This window comes from Pleurodeles waltl, chromosome 5, assembly GCF_031143425.1.
Source record: "Pleurodeles waltl isolate 20211129_DDA chromosome 5, aPleWal1.hap1.20221129, whole genome shotgun sequence".
Lineage (NCBI taxonomy): Eukaryota > Metazoa > Chordata > Amphibia > Caudata > Salamandridae > Pleurodeles > Pleurodeles waltl.
Genome location: NC_090444.1, coordinates 1151506475 through 1151522039, shown reverse-complemented (window position 1 = coordinate 1151522039; position 15565 = coordinate 1151506475). Strand labels below are relative to the sequence as shown.

At 41.4% G+C, this 15565-nt stretch overlaps 1 protein-coding gene across 1 annotated transcript in view; it reads left to right on the top strand.

Annotated features, from left to right (window-relative positions):
- Positions 1-15565, top strand: part of MAN1A1 (mannosidase alpha class 1A member 1) — a 417034-nt gene that overhangs the window by 392861 nt on the left and 8608 nt on the right. The window contains exon 11 of the mRNA XM_069235393.1: positions 3960-4075. Coding sequence (XP_069091494.1) covers positions 3960-4075 — 116 coding nt within the window. The remainder of the gene's footprint in view (positions 1-3959; positions 4076-15565) is intronic.

The following is a 15565-nucleotide window of genomic DNA, read 5'->3' as shown; positions in this document are numbered from 1 at the left end:
CACATTCACCTAATAGCGCAATACATCCCAGGAATTCAAAACCAGTTGGCAGACAATCTCAGTCGAGCTCACCAACAGATCCACAAATGGGAAATTCATCCCCAGATACTACAAACCTACTTCAAAAACTGGGGAACACCGCAAATAGACCTATTCGCAACAAAAGAAAACGCAAAATGCCAAAACTTCGCATCCAGGTACCCACAGCCTCACTCCAAGGGCAATGCGTTATGGATGAGTTGGTCAGGGATATTTGCTTACGCTTTCCCCCTCTCCCACTCATTCCGTATCTAGTAAACAAACTGAGTCAAAACAAACTCAAACTAATACTAATAGCACCAACTTGGGCACGACAACCTTGGTACACAACACTACTAGACTTGTCAGTAGTGCCTCATATCAAACTACCAAACAGACCAGATCTGTTAACTCAACACAAACAGCAGATCAGACACCTGAATCCAGCATCGCTCAATCTAGCAATCTGGCTCCTGAAGTCTTAGAATTCGGACATCTAAACCTCACACAGGAATGTATGGAGGTCATCAAACAGGCTAGAAAACCTACTACAAGACATTGCTATGCAAATAAATGGAAACAATTTGTTTATTACTGTCATAATAATCAAATTCAACCATTACACGCGTCCGCTACACACATTGTAAGCTACTTACTACACTTAGAAAAATCTAAGTTAGCTTTTTCATCCATTAAAATACATCTCACAGCAATTTCAGCTTATCTGCAAATTACACATTCAACTTCACTATTTAGGATCCCAGTCATAAAAGCTTTTATGGAGGGTCTAAAAAATCATTCCACCAAGAACACCACCAGTTCCTTCGTGGAACCTCAATATTGTATTAACGAGACTCATGGGTCCACCATTCGAACCCATGCACTCTTGTGAAATGCAATACTTAACTTGGAAAGTAGCCTTCCTAATAGCTATCACATCTCTCAGAAGAGTGAGTGAAATACAAGCCTTTACCATACAGGAACCCTTTATACAAATACACAAACATAAAGTGGCTTTACGTACAAATCCCAAATTGTTGCCAAAAGTTATATCACCGTTCCACTTAAACCAAACTGTGGAACTCCCAGTGTTTTTTCCACAACCAGACTCTGTAGCTGAAAGAGCATTACATACATTAGACATAAAAAGAGCTCTAATGTACCACATTGATAGAACCAAAGAGTTTCGCAAAACAAAACAATTGTTTGTAGCTTACCAAAAACCTCATACAGGAAATCCAATATCCAAACAAGGCATTGCCAGATGGATAGTGAAATGTATTCAAACCTGTTATGTTAAAGCTAAGAAAGAACTGCCTATTAAACCAAAGGCACACTCCACTAGAAAGAAAGGCGCCACAATGGCCTTTCTAGGAAATATACCAATGACAGAAATCTGTAAGGCAGCCACATGGTTTACGCCTCATACATTCACTAAACATTACTGCGTGGATGTGTTAACAACACAACAAGTCACAGTAGGACAAGCAGTACTAAGAACTTTATATCAAACAACTTCAACTCCTACAGGCTAAACCACCGCTTTTGGGGAGATAACTGCTTACTAGTCTATGCACAGCATGTGTATCTGCAGCTACACATGCCATCGAACGGAAAATGTCACTTACCCAGTGTACATCTGTTCGTGTCATGAGACGTTGCAGATTCACATGCGCCCTCCCACCTCCCCGGGAGCCTGTAGCCGTTGTAAGTTGATTAAAATTAAACTCGTACATTTATACATTTGTAAATATAATACTTTTAGTCACATTATGTACATACATACTTACTCCATTGCATGGGCATTATTACTATATACGCAACTCCTACCTCACCCTCTGCGGGGAAAACAATCTAAGATGGAGTTGACGCCCATGCGCAATGGAGCCGAAATGGGAGGAGTCCCTCGATCTCGTGACTCAGACTTCTTCGAAGAAAAATAACTTGTAACACACCGAGCCCAACACTAGATGGCGGGATATGCACAGCATGTGAATCTGCAGCGTCTCATTCCACGAACAGATGTACACTGGGTAAGTGACATTTTCCATATATATATATATATATATATATATATATATACACACACACACATCAAAACATTGTCAAAACCTCACGGGGACAGGTGTCCGATGACAAAGAGCAACAGGCCATGATTCCAAGTTGAAAAGAACGTATTTAATTCAATAAAAATGCAATCCCGACGCATTTCGGAGCAGTGGCTCCTTGCTCACAGGTCATATCCAGTGCTAAACTGTACATGTATTTAAATCAAAGGACAACTAAACAACATCAAAAAAGGACTCACAGGTACTTGTTGCAGACATGTTGGCCATTTTGAAGTGGAATCCATACACTGCACTACCTAATCACACACCATTTATCAAAGTTCTAAATCAAATTTAACTTCACCACTCACATTCATAAACCCAAATCATATTGCATATTACTTATTACATATTTCTAATTCATATGCATATGTCTATTTGCATTTATATTTACACAGATACCAGAAAGTGATTCACTGCTAACATTTCGGCCATATTTAAACGGTGTCCTTCATTCAAAAAATCATATAAACTCATATGCACTTGTGTGTGTGTGTGTGTATATAGTAAGTTTAAAGGAGCAAAAAGATTGATAAATGATACTCATCTAGTCTGTGGAGTGTGCTCCAATAATACTAATCACTCCTTACACTTCCAACACACACCAATATTTTCTATTCCTAAAAAGTTCGGGCATCCTTGGTCGATAATAACAGCTCTTTTGCATTGCCACTTTTTGTGTGTACCTGTAACAAAATAAAAAGAATGCTTAGAAAAGTGCACCAGCTATGATAACTAAATTACCTCCTCATGTAATTCACACTAAAACATACTTCCTTATCAGTCTAGGTAGAACTAAGATGAACAAAAAGTTCCTCATCTGGATTAAATCCATCTGGGACACAAGTGGGAATATTTAATAATTTAGATTCTAGTTGTCTCAATTGAAGTTCTCTATTGCCCCCCCTTATATTAGCAGGGACATTATCCAACACACAGAATCTCAATAGATCCCTATTTTTTTGATGAACTAAAGCAAAATGTCTGGCCATTGGGTACGTTCTATCTTCATTGGTTATAGCTCTCATATGTTCCAAGACTCTTTTTCTCGCTTTATGAATAGTACTACCAATATAATACTTATTACCTGGGCAACTAAGAGCATAGACACACAATTCAGTATTACAGTTCACAAACTTTCTAATGATGAAGGGACTTGTATCTCTTGACAACTTAACTTTACTGCAGTTCGTACTACCCCTACACGCTTTACATTTGCCACATATGAAAAAACCTTGAATAATAGGTTTTCTTATTCCCTCCGATGATTGAATTAGGCTTTTACATAAACGGTCTTTGAGGGATGTACATCTTCTAAAAGTTACCTGAGGTTGTTGGCCAATTGCATTTACTAGGTATTCGTTTCTTTTGAGAGTATCCCAATATTTCAATAAAATACATTTAATTTCCCATGCTTGAATATTAAACTTAGTGATAAACCTAATTATCTGAGGATCATCCTCATAAGGGCAGTCCTGACCTAACTGTGTCCAGAGAAGCACATCGAGGCACCTGGGATGCATTTTCATGATATGGACAGCAGCCCAAAATCATATCTGATTTTATCATGTATAGGGTATGTTTGTGCTCAAAAGTAAATTCTGCAATATTTTCAACAAATCAAAGCACGGGCCGATGGTCGTTCCGTTGGTTCCAATTATGATGTTTTTCTGTTTTCTTATCTGTGCCTCTAATTTGAAATTATGCCCGAATACGCTGTGAAAAGAGGAACTAATTTGGCAAAAAGCATGTAATATAATTGGATTTGGCAGGCTAATAGAAAAATTGGCAGTAGATTAATTCGCTGAAGCTTGAGTTTGTTCTCATTCACAGGCATTGGAAAAAAACTGCCGAGTGGAAGGAGGATTTTCTGGCCTTCGAGATGTGTACGCCAGCCAGCCAACTCATGATGATGTGCAGCAGAGCTTCTACCTTGCAGAGACGCTCAAGTAAGTAAAACACCCAGATTTCAAGTCCTCAATTAATATAACGTGTCAATGCGGTGTTCTTTGGAGACTAGTAATTATCAGTCACTCACCTTAACATTCAGATCATGTTAAATGTGACTACACTGCATCGTCACTCTTTTATGCCACAGGGCTGCATTGGATTTGTTATGAGCTCGAACCAAGGTACATCTGATTAATCTTAAACTCTTACGTATGAGGCTGTTTGTTGTCATTTTTCCCTTTTGAAAGACTTTGGTGTGCCGGGCATGCTTGGTTTGAAAAGAAACAAACTTGTATAATGTATATGTTGTTCTATAAAGCACTCGTGCAGCCTCATCGACCAGTTATTACTCTCCCCTTCTTAAATAGACTGCCCCATCCTAATTTAAAGATGCGTTATTAGATATTTAGTAGGAGTAAATATATGAACTAACCGTCTGTGTGGGTAATAAACTAAAATGATATATTTCCCTTTAAAAATAAAATGTCATCAAATGCATACCTCGGTCAGGCCGGAATCCTAGAGAAAGGAATATAATTACATCTTATTCCTTAACGCCTTCGCTGCCGGGCCTTTTCCCCCCCTCAGGTGCCAGGCCTTTTCTTGGCTATTTGGGGCAGTTTGCACTTAGGCCCTCATAACTTTTTGTCCACATAAGCTACCCACGCCACATTTGGGTCCTTTTTTCCCCCAACATCCTAGGGATTCTAGAGGTACCCAGAGTTCATGGGTTCCCTTGGAGGTGACCAAGAAATTAGCTAAAATACAGCAACATTTTCGTTTACAAAAATTGAATAAAGGGCTCCAGAAGAAAGCTTGTGTTTGTTTCCCTGAAAAGGACACAAACAAAAGGTCTGTGGTGCTAAAATTACCAACTTCCCAGCTTTAATAAGTAACAGGCAGATTTGAATCAGTAAAAACACATTTTTCAACACAATTTTGACGTTTTACTGGAATATACCCCATTATTTTTTTTACTATTCTTTGTGCTTTTAGCATCCTTCCGGTTAGTGAAAGAAATGGGAGGGGAACCAATGCTGGATCCCAGACAGCTAAACATTTCTGAAAAGTAGACCAAATTCTGAATTCAGCAAGGGGTCATTGTGTAGATCCTACAAGGTTTACCTACAGAAAATAACAGCTGAAATAAAAAAATATTGAAATTGAGGTAAAAAAAAAACAGCCACTTTTCTCCAGGTTTTACTCTAACTTTTTCCTGCGATGTCAGATTTTCAAAAGCAATATACCGTTATGTCTGCTGGACTCTTCTGGCTGCGGGGATATAAAGAGGCTTGTAGGTTCATCATTTCTCAAATAGACGTCTTTTTTTACACACTGTCTTATATTTATGTAGAGAAAGACAAAGGGCAATAACACTTGTTCTGCTATTCTGTGTTCACCCAAGTCTGCCGAAAAAAAAAAAAAAAAAAAAATCGAAAAAAAAATGGTACCTCACTTGTGTGGGTAGGCCTAGTGCCCGCAACAGGAAGCGCCCCAAAACGAAACATGGACACATCACATTTTTACATTGACAACTGACGTGTTTCTGGAAAGTGCCTAGCTGTGCATTTTGGTCTGTAGCTCAGGCTGCATCTAGGAAAACCTACCAAACCTGTGCATTTTTTTAAACTAGACATCTAGGGAAACCCAGGATGGGGTGACTTGTGGCACTCTGACCAGGTTCTGTTACCCAGAATACTTTGCAAACCTCAGTGTGGCAAAATAACCACTTTTTCCTCACATTTCGGTGATTGAAAGGTCTGGAATCTAAGAGGAGCCACACATTTCCTTCCACCCAGCATTCTCCCAAGTCTTCGATAAAAATGGTACCTCACTTGTGTGGGTAGGCCTAGTGCCTGTGACAGGGAAGAGCCAAAAGCATATCGAAAATCAGGGGGAACCAAAGCGGGTCCAAAAGGGCAGTTTGAAAAAGAAAAAAAGAAAAACATTTAGGCTGACAAGTGGGGCAGAATTTTTATTGGTATAGATGCGACAATGCTGGGTGGCACTAATTTTGTGGATTTCTGCAGATTCCGGAATGTTCCACCTAAAAATGTGGGACGAATGTGTGATTTCAAGCAAAGTTGAAGGTTTGCAGGGCATTGTGGGTAAGAAAAATGGTGTGGATTGCATGTGAAGCACACCACCCCTAGACTCACCCAGATGTTTAGTTTTCAGATGTGTCTAGGTCTCGTAGATTTTCCTACATGTCAGCGTCCCAAAGTCCAAAAAGTGCAGCCCTCACCATTCCAAGTGGGACGATTTTGAGAGTTAGACAAGTTCTCATGGCTCAAATGTAAACCCAAAACCCTAAATAATCAAAGGTCCTCTTGCTTGCGGTGGGAAAAGATGTTTTAGTGTGCAGGAGGGAGAGCTGAAAGACTGTTAAACTCTTCAGTTGGGGTGGGGGGGTTATAACCATGCTCATACTGGTTGGTAGTCACCCCACTGTTTTTGGTTTTTAATTCCCTGGCATCTAATAGGCTTTCTGCCTTACCCCCCATCCCCCACCCCCCCCCCCAGGAGTGGATTGGAGGTAATTGCCCCATCTGCTCACCAGTGGACAGAACAACTTTGTCCCAAATTATTTGAAATGCATGCTATTTTCTGCTCACTTTTGGTCAGCTGTAATGCTTTTCCAGCAATGATTAATTCGACTATGATGTCCTCTCATCTCCAGGAAGCTGGCTGTCAAACACTAACTCCGGTTACACATCAGTCCACTGAGTACCCTGTAGAGCACTCCCTTGGTCATAGGAACCTTGGAACTGGAACAACATGTGGGTCCCACTTATTTATATAGTAACAGACAGGAGAATATGTATCCCCTGTGTGGCTTCAGAAGTGACAAGTGGTTCAGGATGGTTCTCCTTGCAAGTTTCTAAGTGACCCCTCAAGGGCGCTCTTCAGACAGTGCCTTTGTGTAGAGTGATGCTTCTGCCAGCAGAGTTTTCTACAGCCTAGAGCACCCACGATAGAGGCATAATGATGGAAGTTTTTCCTGCACATGGCTGCTTTCAGCCAAAATGGTCAGGGAAGGACTAAAGGCTGTGCTCCACTTAAGGGACTCCCTTCTCCTTACACAGGTATGCAGTCCCACCATTCACCACCTACCAATTGTAGTGCTACAAGATCAATCGACCTCTCTCAGCAAAAAGCCTCATTGAATTTCTAAAGGAGACCACTGGCCTGCTCTGTCCCTACTTAAGTATCTAGGTGTCCTCCCTCTAGTTTCAGGAATGACAGCAAGATACTTCCCCTGTCCAGGAAAACTCACCTTCATCTTGTGCAGGTGTATACAAAATGGATCCCACAATGCCCCATTACTCAAGTTTACTCACACACACGCACCAGACATTTACACAAGCTACACACACAAAACGTACCCTTTGGATGTTAGCGCTAGGAGTTGGGTAGTCACATACAAGGTAAATTTGCAAGGGTGGGCCAATGGTACCACCAGTTCTGCATGTTCTAAGCCCATGACATGGACACTGTTACACTGTCTTGAGAGTGCACCTGGTACATCCATCCAAGTCACAGGTCAGGTCCATGACCTTGCTTATGCCAAGGGACAGGCCAAGGCCCCTGTGCACATACTAGCTTAGCATGACTCCAGGGCAAAAATCATAAAACCAGGACATCAGGTACATGCTTTTGGGGTCCTCTGCGTAGGTTAACACAACTGTACAACCTTCAGGGGACATTGCCATCATAACATGTAGGCATCCCTTGAGTATATGCCTTTTGACAAGGCTGGGTTTTTTGGTGTGAAAGACTGGGTTTGCACTGGAGATCTTTAAGCACAGCAAAGCTGCAGTCCACTTCTTAGCTTTGGGCATTTGCAGCCCCTTAATTCCATCAGCAATACTGAAAATTCACAGGATATGGTCTGGATCTCGAATAGTGCCAGAGTCCGCCCTCGCAATCCACACAACAGCCATTGCAGCCATTTTACGACTAAAGAGAACACAGTAGTTTCAGAGACCATGGATGCAGTCCTGTTCCTACTTATCCTCCACTGTAGCTGCAGCCAAACCCCTTGGTTACACCTCGCATGCTTGACCGGTAAAGAGCGGAATTCATATTTTCTTCCCTGGCTGGTCGGCTATTAATTCAGACCAGTGAATCCTTCAGATCGTTCTGCAGCATTACACCTTCCCTTCACATTTGCCCATCCCTTCTACTGTATTCCACCTAGCACAGTTCAGACTTCAGCAGTCCATTTCTCCTTTCTGGTACAGGCAGTCTGCTGGCAAAAGGATCTTTAGAGATGGTGCCAGAGTCAGAGAAAGGTAGAAGGTGTTATGGTTATTTTTTTGGCCCGCAAAAAAATAACCATAGGTCTGGTCAATTTTAGACCTTAAACTTCTGAATACCTTCCTTGAGGGGCAAGTTCAAGATGTTCATCCTGATCCCAGATCCCTTCAGTGCTGAGTCAATGGAACTGGACTGTGCGGAGACTTGAAGAATGTATACTTTCATGTACCAGTTGTGCAGTCACACAGGCACTTTATTTGGTTTGTGATTGGGTCGGAACATTTCAGTTCACTTTCCTGCTCTACAGCCTTAAATCAGCCCCTCTGATAATGGTGGTGTTTCTAATTTGCAATATTTGCAAGTTAGAGATGAATGAATTCACTTATGTTGAAGACTGGCTGCTAGAGGCATTCTTGCCTCAATACTCTGTGGATCAGTGGCAGACAACAGTCACCCTTATACCATCTCACTGTGTTTCAATCTCCAAGCTGAAATTCCACCTGCAGCCACAGAGAGGATTCCTTTCATAGGGGCCATCCTAGAAGCATTAGCTTGCAAACCATTTCAACCCCCACAACGATTCCAGGACTTTTGGGTTATAATCACAATGTTTTGTGTTCTAGCAAGGACAGTTCTGAGGCTTCTTGCTTCATGCATCTGGCTGTTCCCCTAGACTCGGTGGCACATGCGGGCCCTGCAGTGGAACCTTTTCCTGCTGTGGGCTGAAAACTAGGGCTGCCTTTTGGACATCTAGTGTAATTGAGACTGCCCAGGACCTCTTTTGGTGGCTGTCTGGCAATAAAAGGGCCTGAGGTAGACATTTCCTCCTGCCCCCCATAAAACTCACAATAGTGATTTTGGAGAGGTTGAGATCGTTGGCTTACAGCAGAGCGGAAGGAGGGTCTCAGGTGCCTACTGGAACTTTGTGCCTTTCTGTTGGCTCTGAAACCATCAAAGGGAGTCCAGTTCAAAGAATGACCGACAACTTGATTGCCATGTGGTACTGTGGCAAGCAGGGTGATGTAGGGCTGTGTGACAGGAAGTGCTATCTATGCTGGAGCAGCCAAGCAGAGTTCCCCACCAGAATCACTACAACCTGCACTTTCGTGCGTGGAGGTTGAGCAGCACCAACTGAACAGGTTGGATTTGCTGTAGGACATAGTGGATGTTAGACTCCCAGATTAACATCCATCTACTAAATCTATTCATTCTGATTGTTAGGCACAGTTTGTGGCCTGGTGCAAAGACCATGTTGATCCTCTCCGGCTAAACAGACTGTTCAGGGGTTTGTTTTATCGCTGGCCCAGCAATGTTTTGCGGTGAGCACTGTTAAGTTATTTTTCAGGAGTCGTTTGTCAGACCTTTCTACATTTGCCCAACCAACTTTGATTATTCAAGTCACCAGGGGCCATACTTATTATGCCCTTGCATTTCTGTTGCATCATGCAATGCAATGGCTTATTCAGATTTACTAAGCCACACACGTGGCTTGTTAAATCCAGAGTAACTCATGGCAGCACACTTAGAAGAGGACAAAGCCTCTGAGGATTGTTTTTGGCTGAAAGGTGTCCTTTCTTGCACAAAAACAATCCTGCCTGCAACGCAGGCACGTTTGCACCACAACGCAGGTGTACCTGCGTTGGCGCTGTGCAGCACAGTGTGCAATAGTGCATAGAGAGCAAGAATGCACTATGTTATATTCCTTTCACACAGCGCAACAAGTTGTGTTATGTGAAAGGTTTGTAAATCTGTCCCCTGTTGCCTTGCTTTATATATATATTTTTTTAAAGGGGCTTATATAGGTTTCCTTATGTTCCCTTTATTATGCCTTAGTGGGGCCCCAATTACGTTCTTCAACATATGCACAGTTGCTTACTAAGATTGCTGACCATTCCTGCCGATGTTCCTCCGCCTACCTCTGTACCCCAGTCAGTGAGCTGCATATGCTGTCAGTCCGACCTCCATATATCACCTACTTTCCAGACAAATTGGTGCTGCAAAATTGTGCCTCCTTTCAGTCAAAGAAAGTGCCACCCTTCCACGTGGGCCACTCCATACCTCTTTTACCCCACCTCACCACTAAAGAGGAAAGGCTTCTAAGGCTGGACTCACAAAGCTTTAGGTGGATTATCAGCTGTTCATTGGCTTTGCTGGTGCTGATAAGGGATAGAATGATCCAGAGGCAAACCTTATACATGTGGATCAACCTGTTTATTAAGACATGCTGTGCTATGCTCTTTCTAAAAAGTAGCCTTGTGAAGGCCTTTAGGCTGTTTCATTAGGGGAAAGGCCACCTCAGTGGTGTTGACTAGATTGGTTCCTTTGTTAGATATCTGCCAGGCTGTGACATGAGTATCCATTCCCACCTTCATCAGCCATTACTGTCTCCACAATAAAATCCGAAGGGGAGGAGGCAGGAAGCCATTTCACCTGCTCAGTTCTGCAGTACGTCTGGTGTTGACTCCTCAGACCCACCTCTTAAGTTGCGCTGCTTTTGCATCTGTTAAGAATATAAGGAACCTGCAGTTAGAAATATCCATGAGTAGAACAATTTATTTACTTTTAGTAGTGTTATTTCTGGTGGACATTGTAACACAGATTCCTCTCTGCTATACCTCCTCCCTAGACCGTGGAATGAATATTTAGGGTCCTAAAAAGGTCTCCACTTATCTTTTGCACCCCGTCACACTTGAATTTTGTCATGGTCAGTACATATATGAGAGCATGGAAGTGATCCAAGACATCAGTGAGCAGGCCTAGCATGACTGTGTATTGTTACTTTCTAGGGTGGCTGGAGGTTGCCGCAGAGCCAGTGGCACCTACTGATGGCCCATGGGGGCAGTTGCTGTGAAAAGTTCCAAATGTAGTCTGGTGTATGGGGAAATGTAGTACGGGTGTCAGCATAGAAGTCCACAAGAGATGTAATAACGTGGGATTTTATTTCTCAAGAAAGAATGAAGCAAAAGAAGAGCCATTGCCTTTCCTTGCCATCAAGACGAGACGAGAAGAGAAGCCTTGCATCAACTGCCTCTCGCTTGGCAACAAGTGGCGAATATTCTCTTTGATAAAATAGAACGGGTTTGCATCATGACCTAAAAGAATGTCACGACGCAGCCCTGTTCCAAGATAAACAACAAAGCAATATAAATTACAATAAAAACACTACAGGAAATCAAAGGGTGAGGAATCTGCTGTTAGATTATTCTCCTCAAAGATTGTTACCTAAGGTAAGTAAGTTGTGCTCTTGATGACAACCAGCATTTAGCACTCCCTCTGCTGGAGGCAGGCACCTAATAAAGAACTATGGGCAACTGCACTTCATTATTTACAAATTAACCACCATTTACAATCATGGCTTGAATTGGTGTTTTCCTGGGTTAGAACCCTGTAGAAATAGGTAATAAGGTGAGAAGGGTGCCATAACCATTTCAGTCTTGATCCCGTTCATGGCAGTCAAACAGTGTTTTAGCTAGCCATGAACAATTTGGCGGCAGTAGTGAATAGAATCATGAGTCATTGAGTGGGTGCATGAATATGGAAGCAAAACCTGAAATATTGGCTACGTAATGGTTTCTCAAGCAAAATGTCAACACAGTGAGGGAACCGGAGCAGAAAGATAAGAACTTTGACTTGCTGGGTTCATAGTTTATTATTCACTTTCACAAATGTATGTTTGTACATGTGTGTTTTTATTTGTATATTCTGAACCAGGCCAAAAGGCACCAGAGTGCTCTACACGGTCAAAATGTGTACAACAGGATGTCATGTGATGATTGACAACTGTCGAGTTTGAGAAGGAAACTTTATAGAACTATTAAAGTGTAGGAAAGGAGATGGTCTGAGTGAAACGCAAAACAAAAGACCTAATAAATGCTTCAAACAGTGATGTTTTAGGACTTTTGTGGTGGCTTAATTTGATATCATGGTGAAGCAATTGTAGTGTTGAATATTGGTTAATGTAATTGTTTCTGGTGAGATTTCTAGGCACTCCACAGGACCAAAAGTAGATCTTTACTGGTGTGTTGATATTTGATCAACTCCTCTTAAATTACATTTGTGACGTAATCTTAATTTACTCCAGAATGTAACTATGGTGTACTTCAATGTCCAACTGAAATGCCTGCTGCCTGGTATTCTACACCGTTATTATTTTCATTAATCATGCCCTACTTCATTCCCTGTCTTTATATCATCTGTATTATGCCAATACTAAATTATAATAACTAACATATTTTATTACGTTTTAGACTCCTCAGACATTTGTCAGTCATTTTAGCAGCCTTGAATTCATTCCACATTAATCTGAATCACGAGGTTTTTCCAGCATTCTTTTTATTTTCATATTTAGCAATAGACATGTCTCAACCTTGAATAAATTGCCAATTAGAATGGGCCATATTCTAAAATTGTTTTGTGTGTGCTGGAGCATTTTCATCCTTTGCAGGAATCAATGGTTAACAGGCATTTGGACCCAGCCTAGGGTGTAGTAGAATCATTAACACAATTTCAGTACAAACCTATATAAATAAATATATATATACACACACACACACCCACCTGCCATACAAGGAACACGCCATTCAAGAATAAAGTTAAAGGGTTTTATTACAAACGTAAGCTCAGTCATATAAACAACATGTAAGACAAAATTATAAAGATATGGTGACAAAAAGAACTTGGAAAAGATAATCTGGGGCAAAAGACTACTAACTAATGTGAGCAAAACATAGGTAAAAAGGGAAAGTGTCAGCATGTCAGAAGCTCAATCCAAGTGTCTTCCGCACAGGGTTAGCGAAAAATCTCTAAGTCTCAATGGAGCATCTCAAAAGGGGAAAGGAGCGAGGAGGATACTTCTTCTAGGGGCTCAGCATTCAGGGTTTTTCATGAGCAAAGGTTCTGGGCATCTGGAAATCTGCTGACCAAGGAAAGAATCTGACCAAAGTCAATGAATACTCAATGCATTTCAGTCAGTATAATGTGGAACTACATTTCTCTATTTCTGCACATATTTAAATCATTACTCATTAGATGATAATATTATTTCAGTACATTTGGTTAGTGTCTCATTTATGACATATCAGTTAAATCCTTTTAACATTAAGTTTACCTTCAGTACCACAGGGGTTTGAAAGTCTAGTCTAGTATGAATGCACACTAACACATATTGTAAGTGCATCACTTCACAAACAAAGCATTAGTACTTTGGATAACATAATGCATAAATGTTCAACAGATAGATGACTTCTGTGACATGAGGGATGGCACTAACGTTTCTGCTACATCATGTATTTCTTAAATATATTCTATAAGGTCGTTAATACTCCTTGTTGCTTCAATGTTTTTATTTTGGAAGAGGTTCCTTTTTAGCCATAATTCCAACCTTGGCACTTTGAGGCATCTTCACAGCTGCTTTCAGAACTGTACATGGACCCAACATGTGTGAGAACCTGTACATCTCTGAGTAAACAATGTCTTACATGGATAGTTGGTCTAATGAAACTGGGCAACCAGCAGTAATGTGTGAGTAGGTCAGCAAATATACAAAATTGATCTTCAGCTTCTAATATTTCACAATTAACAGAGTCCCAAGTGCCAATTCAGACTAATAATTGCTAATTGCTGTGCCTAAGGACAAAAGTAATGTTCATCAGTAGAGCAATGGCTTGTTGAAGTTCATAGGGGAATAAACATGACCATCATATGTGAAAACTAAAATGGATTTCTAAAATTACTTTTTGAACTTTGCTGGTTTTACTGAACTTGAGTTTTACTATTGAGTTAATTATAACCACCTCCTTTGGGCTCCCATGACTGCTTATCTCTATTGGCAACTGTCAAACTGTTTCCTAAACAAGAGGTCAGGATTTGAGTTGAGTTTCTGCTGTGGGGGGTTCTGCTAGATTGACCTGCAAATTTCATTTCACAAGTCTTGAATTCTAAAATGTGTATCTCTGAGAGCCACTGCCGGTCCCGGAGACAAGTGTTAACTACTTTTATCTTGTGAACAAGTGAATAGCTTGGCAGAAGAATAAAATGGCTAGAGAGTTTCACATCTAATGCATTTGGCTAGGAAACCATATGCCCATGTGACAACAGTCTGGGTGAAGTCAGGCAGAAGTAAGATGCAAGAGAATTGGTGTAGAATTGCGTGGGGTGCATTTTACAGTCAATAATTAAATGACAAATGTATACCTTTTATTTACTTAGTGGAGAATGATGATGCTTGATTTGAGAGAGTAAAGAAACACACCGATCTGCTGTGTGGCTGAGGACACTTGTGAATTGCAAGGAGAGATATGGTCTTGCTTTACATGTAGTCAACTGGACTTGGTGGTCAAGGCAGAGAAGTGCCCACCACACCTCGTAGCCTCATTTGACATGGATAATCTCTTCTGAGGCCTGAAAGTGTTCTCTCATTGTCTCAAGTGAGAGGATCTCGGTCAGGTGTCAACCCTCTGCAACAAGATGGTTGCCTGGTACTGCTGCTAATAAAAATGCCAGAGAGGTGGGTTTGAATAGTTTCCTGGCTTATGACTTCCTCTCCCCCCTCCCAGGGCCTTTACTGAAATAAACAGACTGCTCGCCAGCAGTTATCCAAAAAGGAGAAAAACTCTAAAGTTTATCTATACTAACACAAATTGCACAGAAGTACCTCCCAACCCTGTCACCCAACAGTAAACAATGATATGCATTTCAGATAATATTGCACATCTGTCTAAACTCTCTAATCTCTTAATAAAGTAAGAATTGTTCCGGGCAGACAGGCTGCATAATAACCACTTATTAGCCCCCCCTTCTGTACCCTTCCCCAATTTAAAAACTATGCTAGACCTTACTGTGCTTTTGAGGGCAATCCCAGGCTTGATATACCATGACCTCCAGGCCCATGCAGTGGTCCAAACCTTTCTTCCACACAGCTAAGGATTGAGGGGCCTCAGTTTTCCACTCTCTGGCTTTATCTCTTTTTGCCAAGGTCAGACCTAGAAACAGGAGCACCTTTTTGTGCCTATTGCCCCAAAGCCAACTGCAACATGCAGAAGGGTCAACTTCAGGTTTACAGGTATGAATCAGGAGATTATTTTTCTGACAAAGGAGGTCCTTCCGTCTCAGAATCTGCACTTAACTGGACAACCCCAAAGTGTGCACGAAATTGTAGGCCTAGTAAAGTCCACCATCCCTATGCGCCATACGCGATATCTGGAATAATAAACCCTGTGGCGATATTTAAT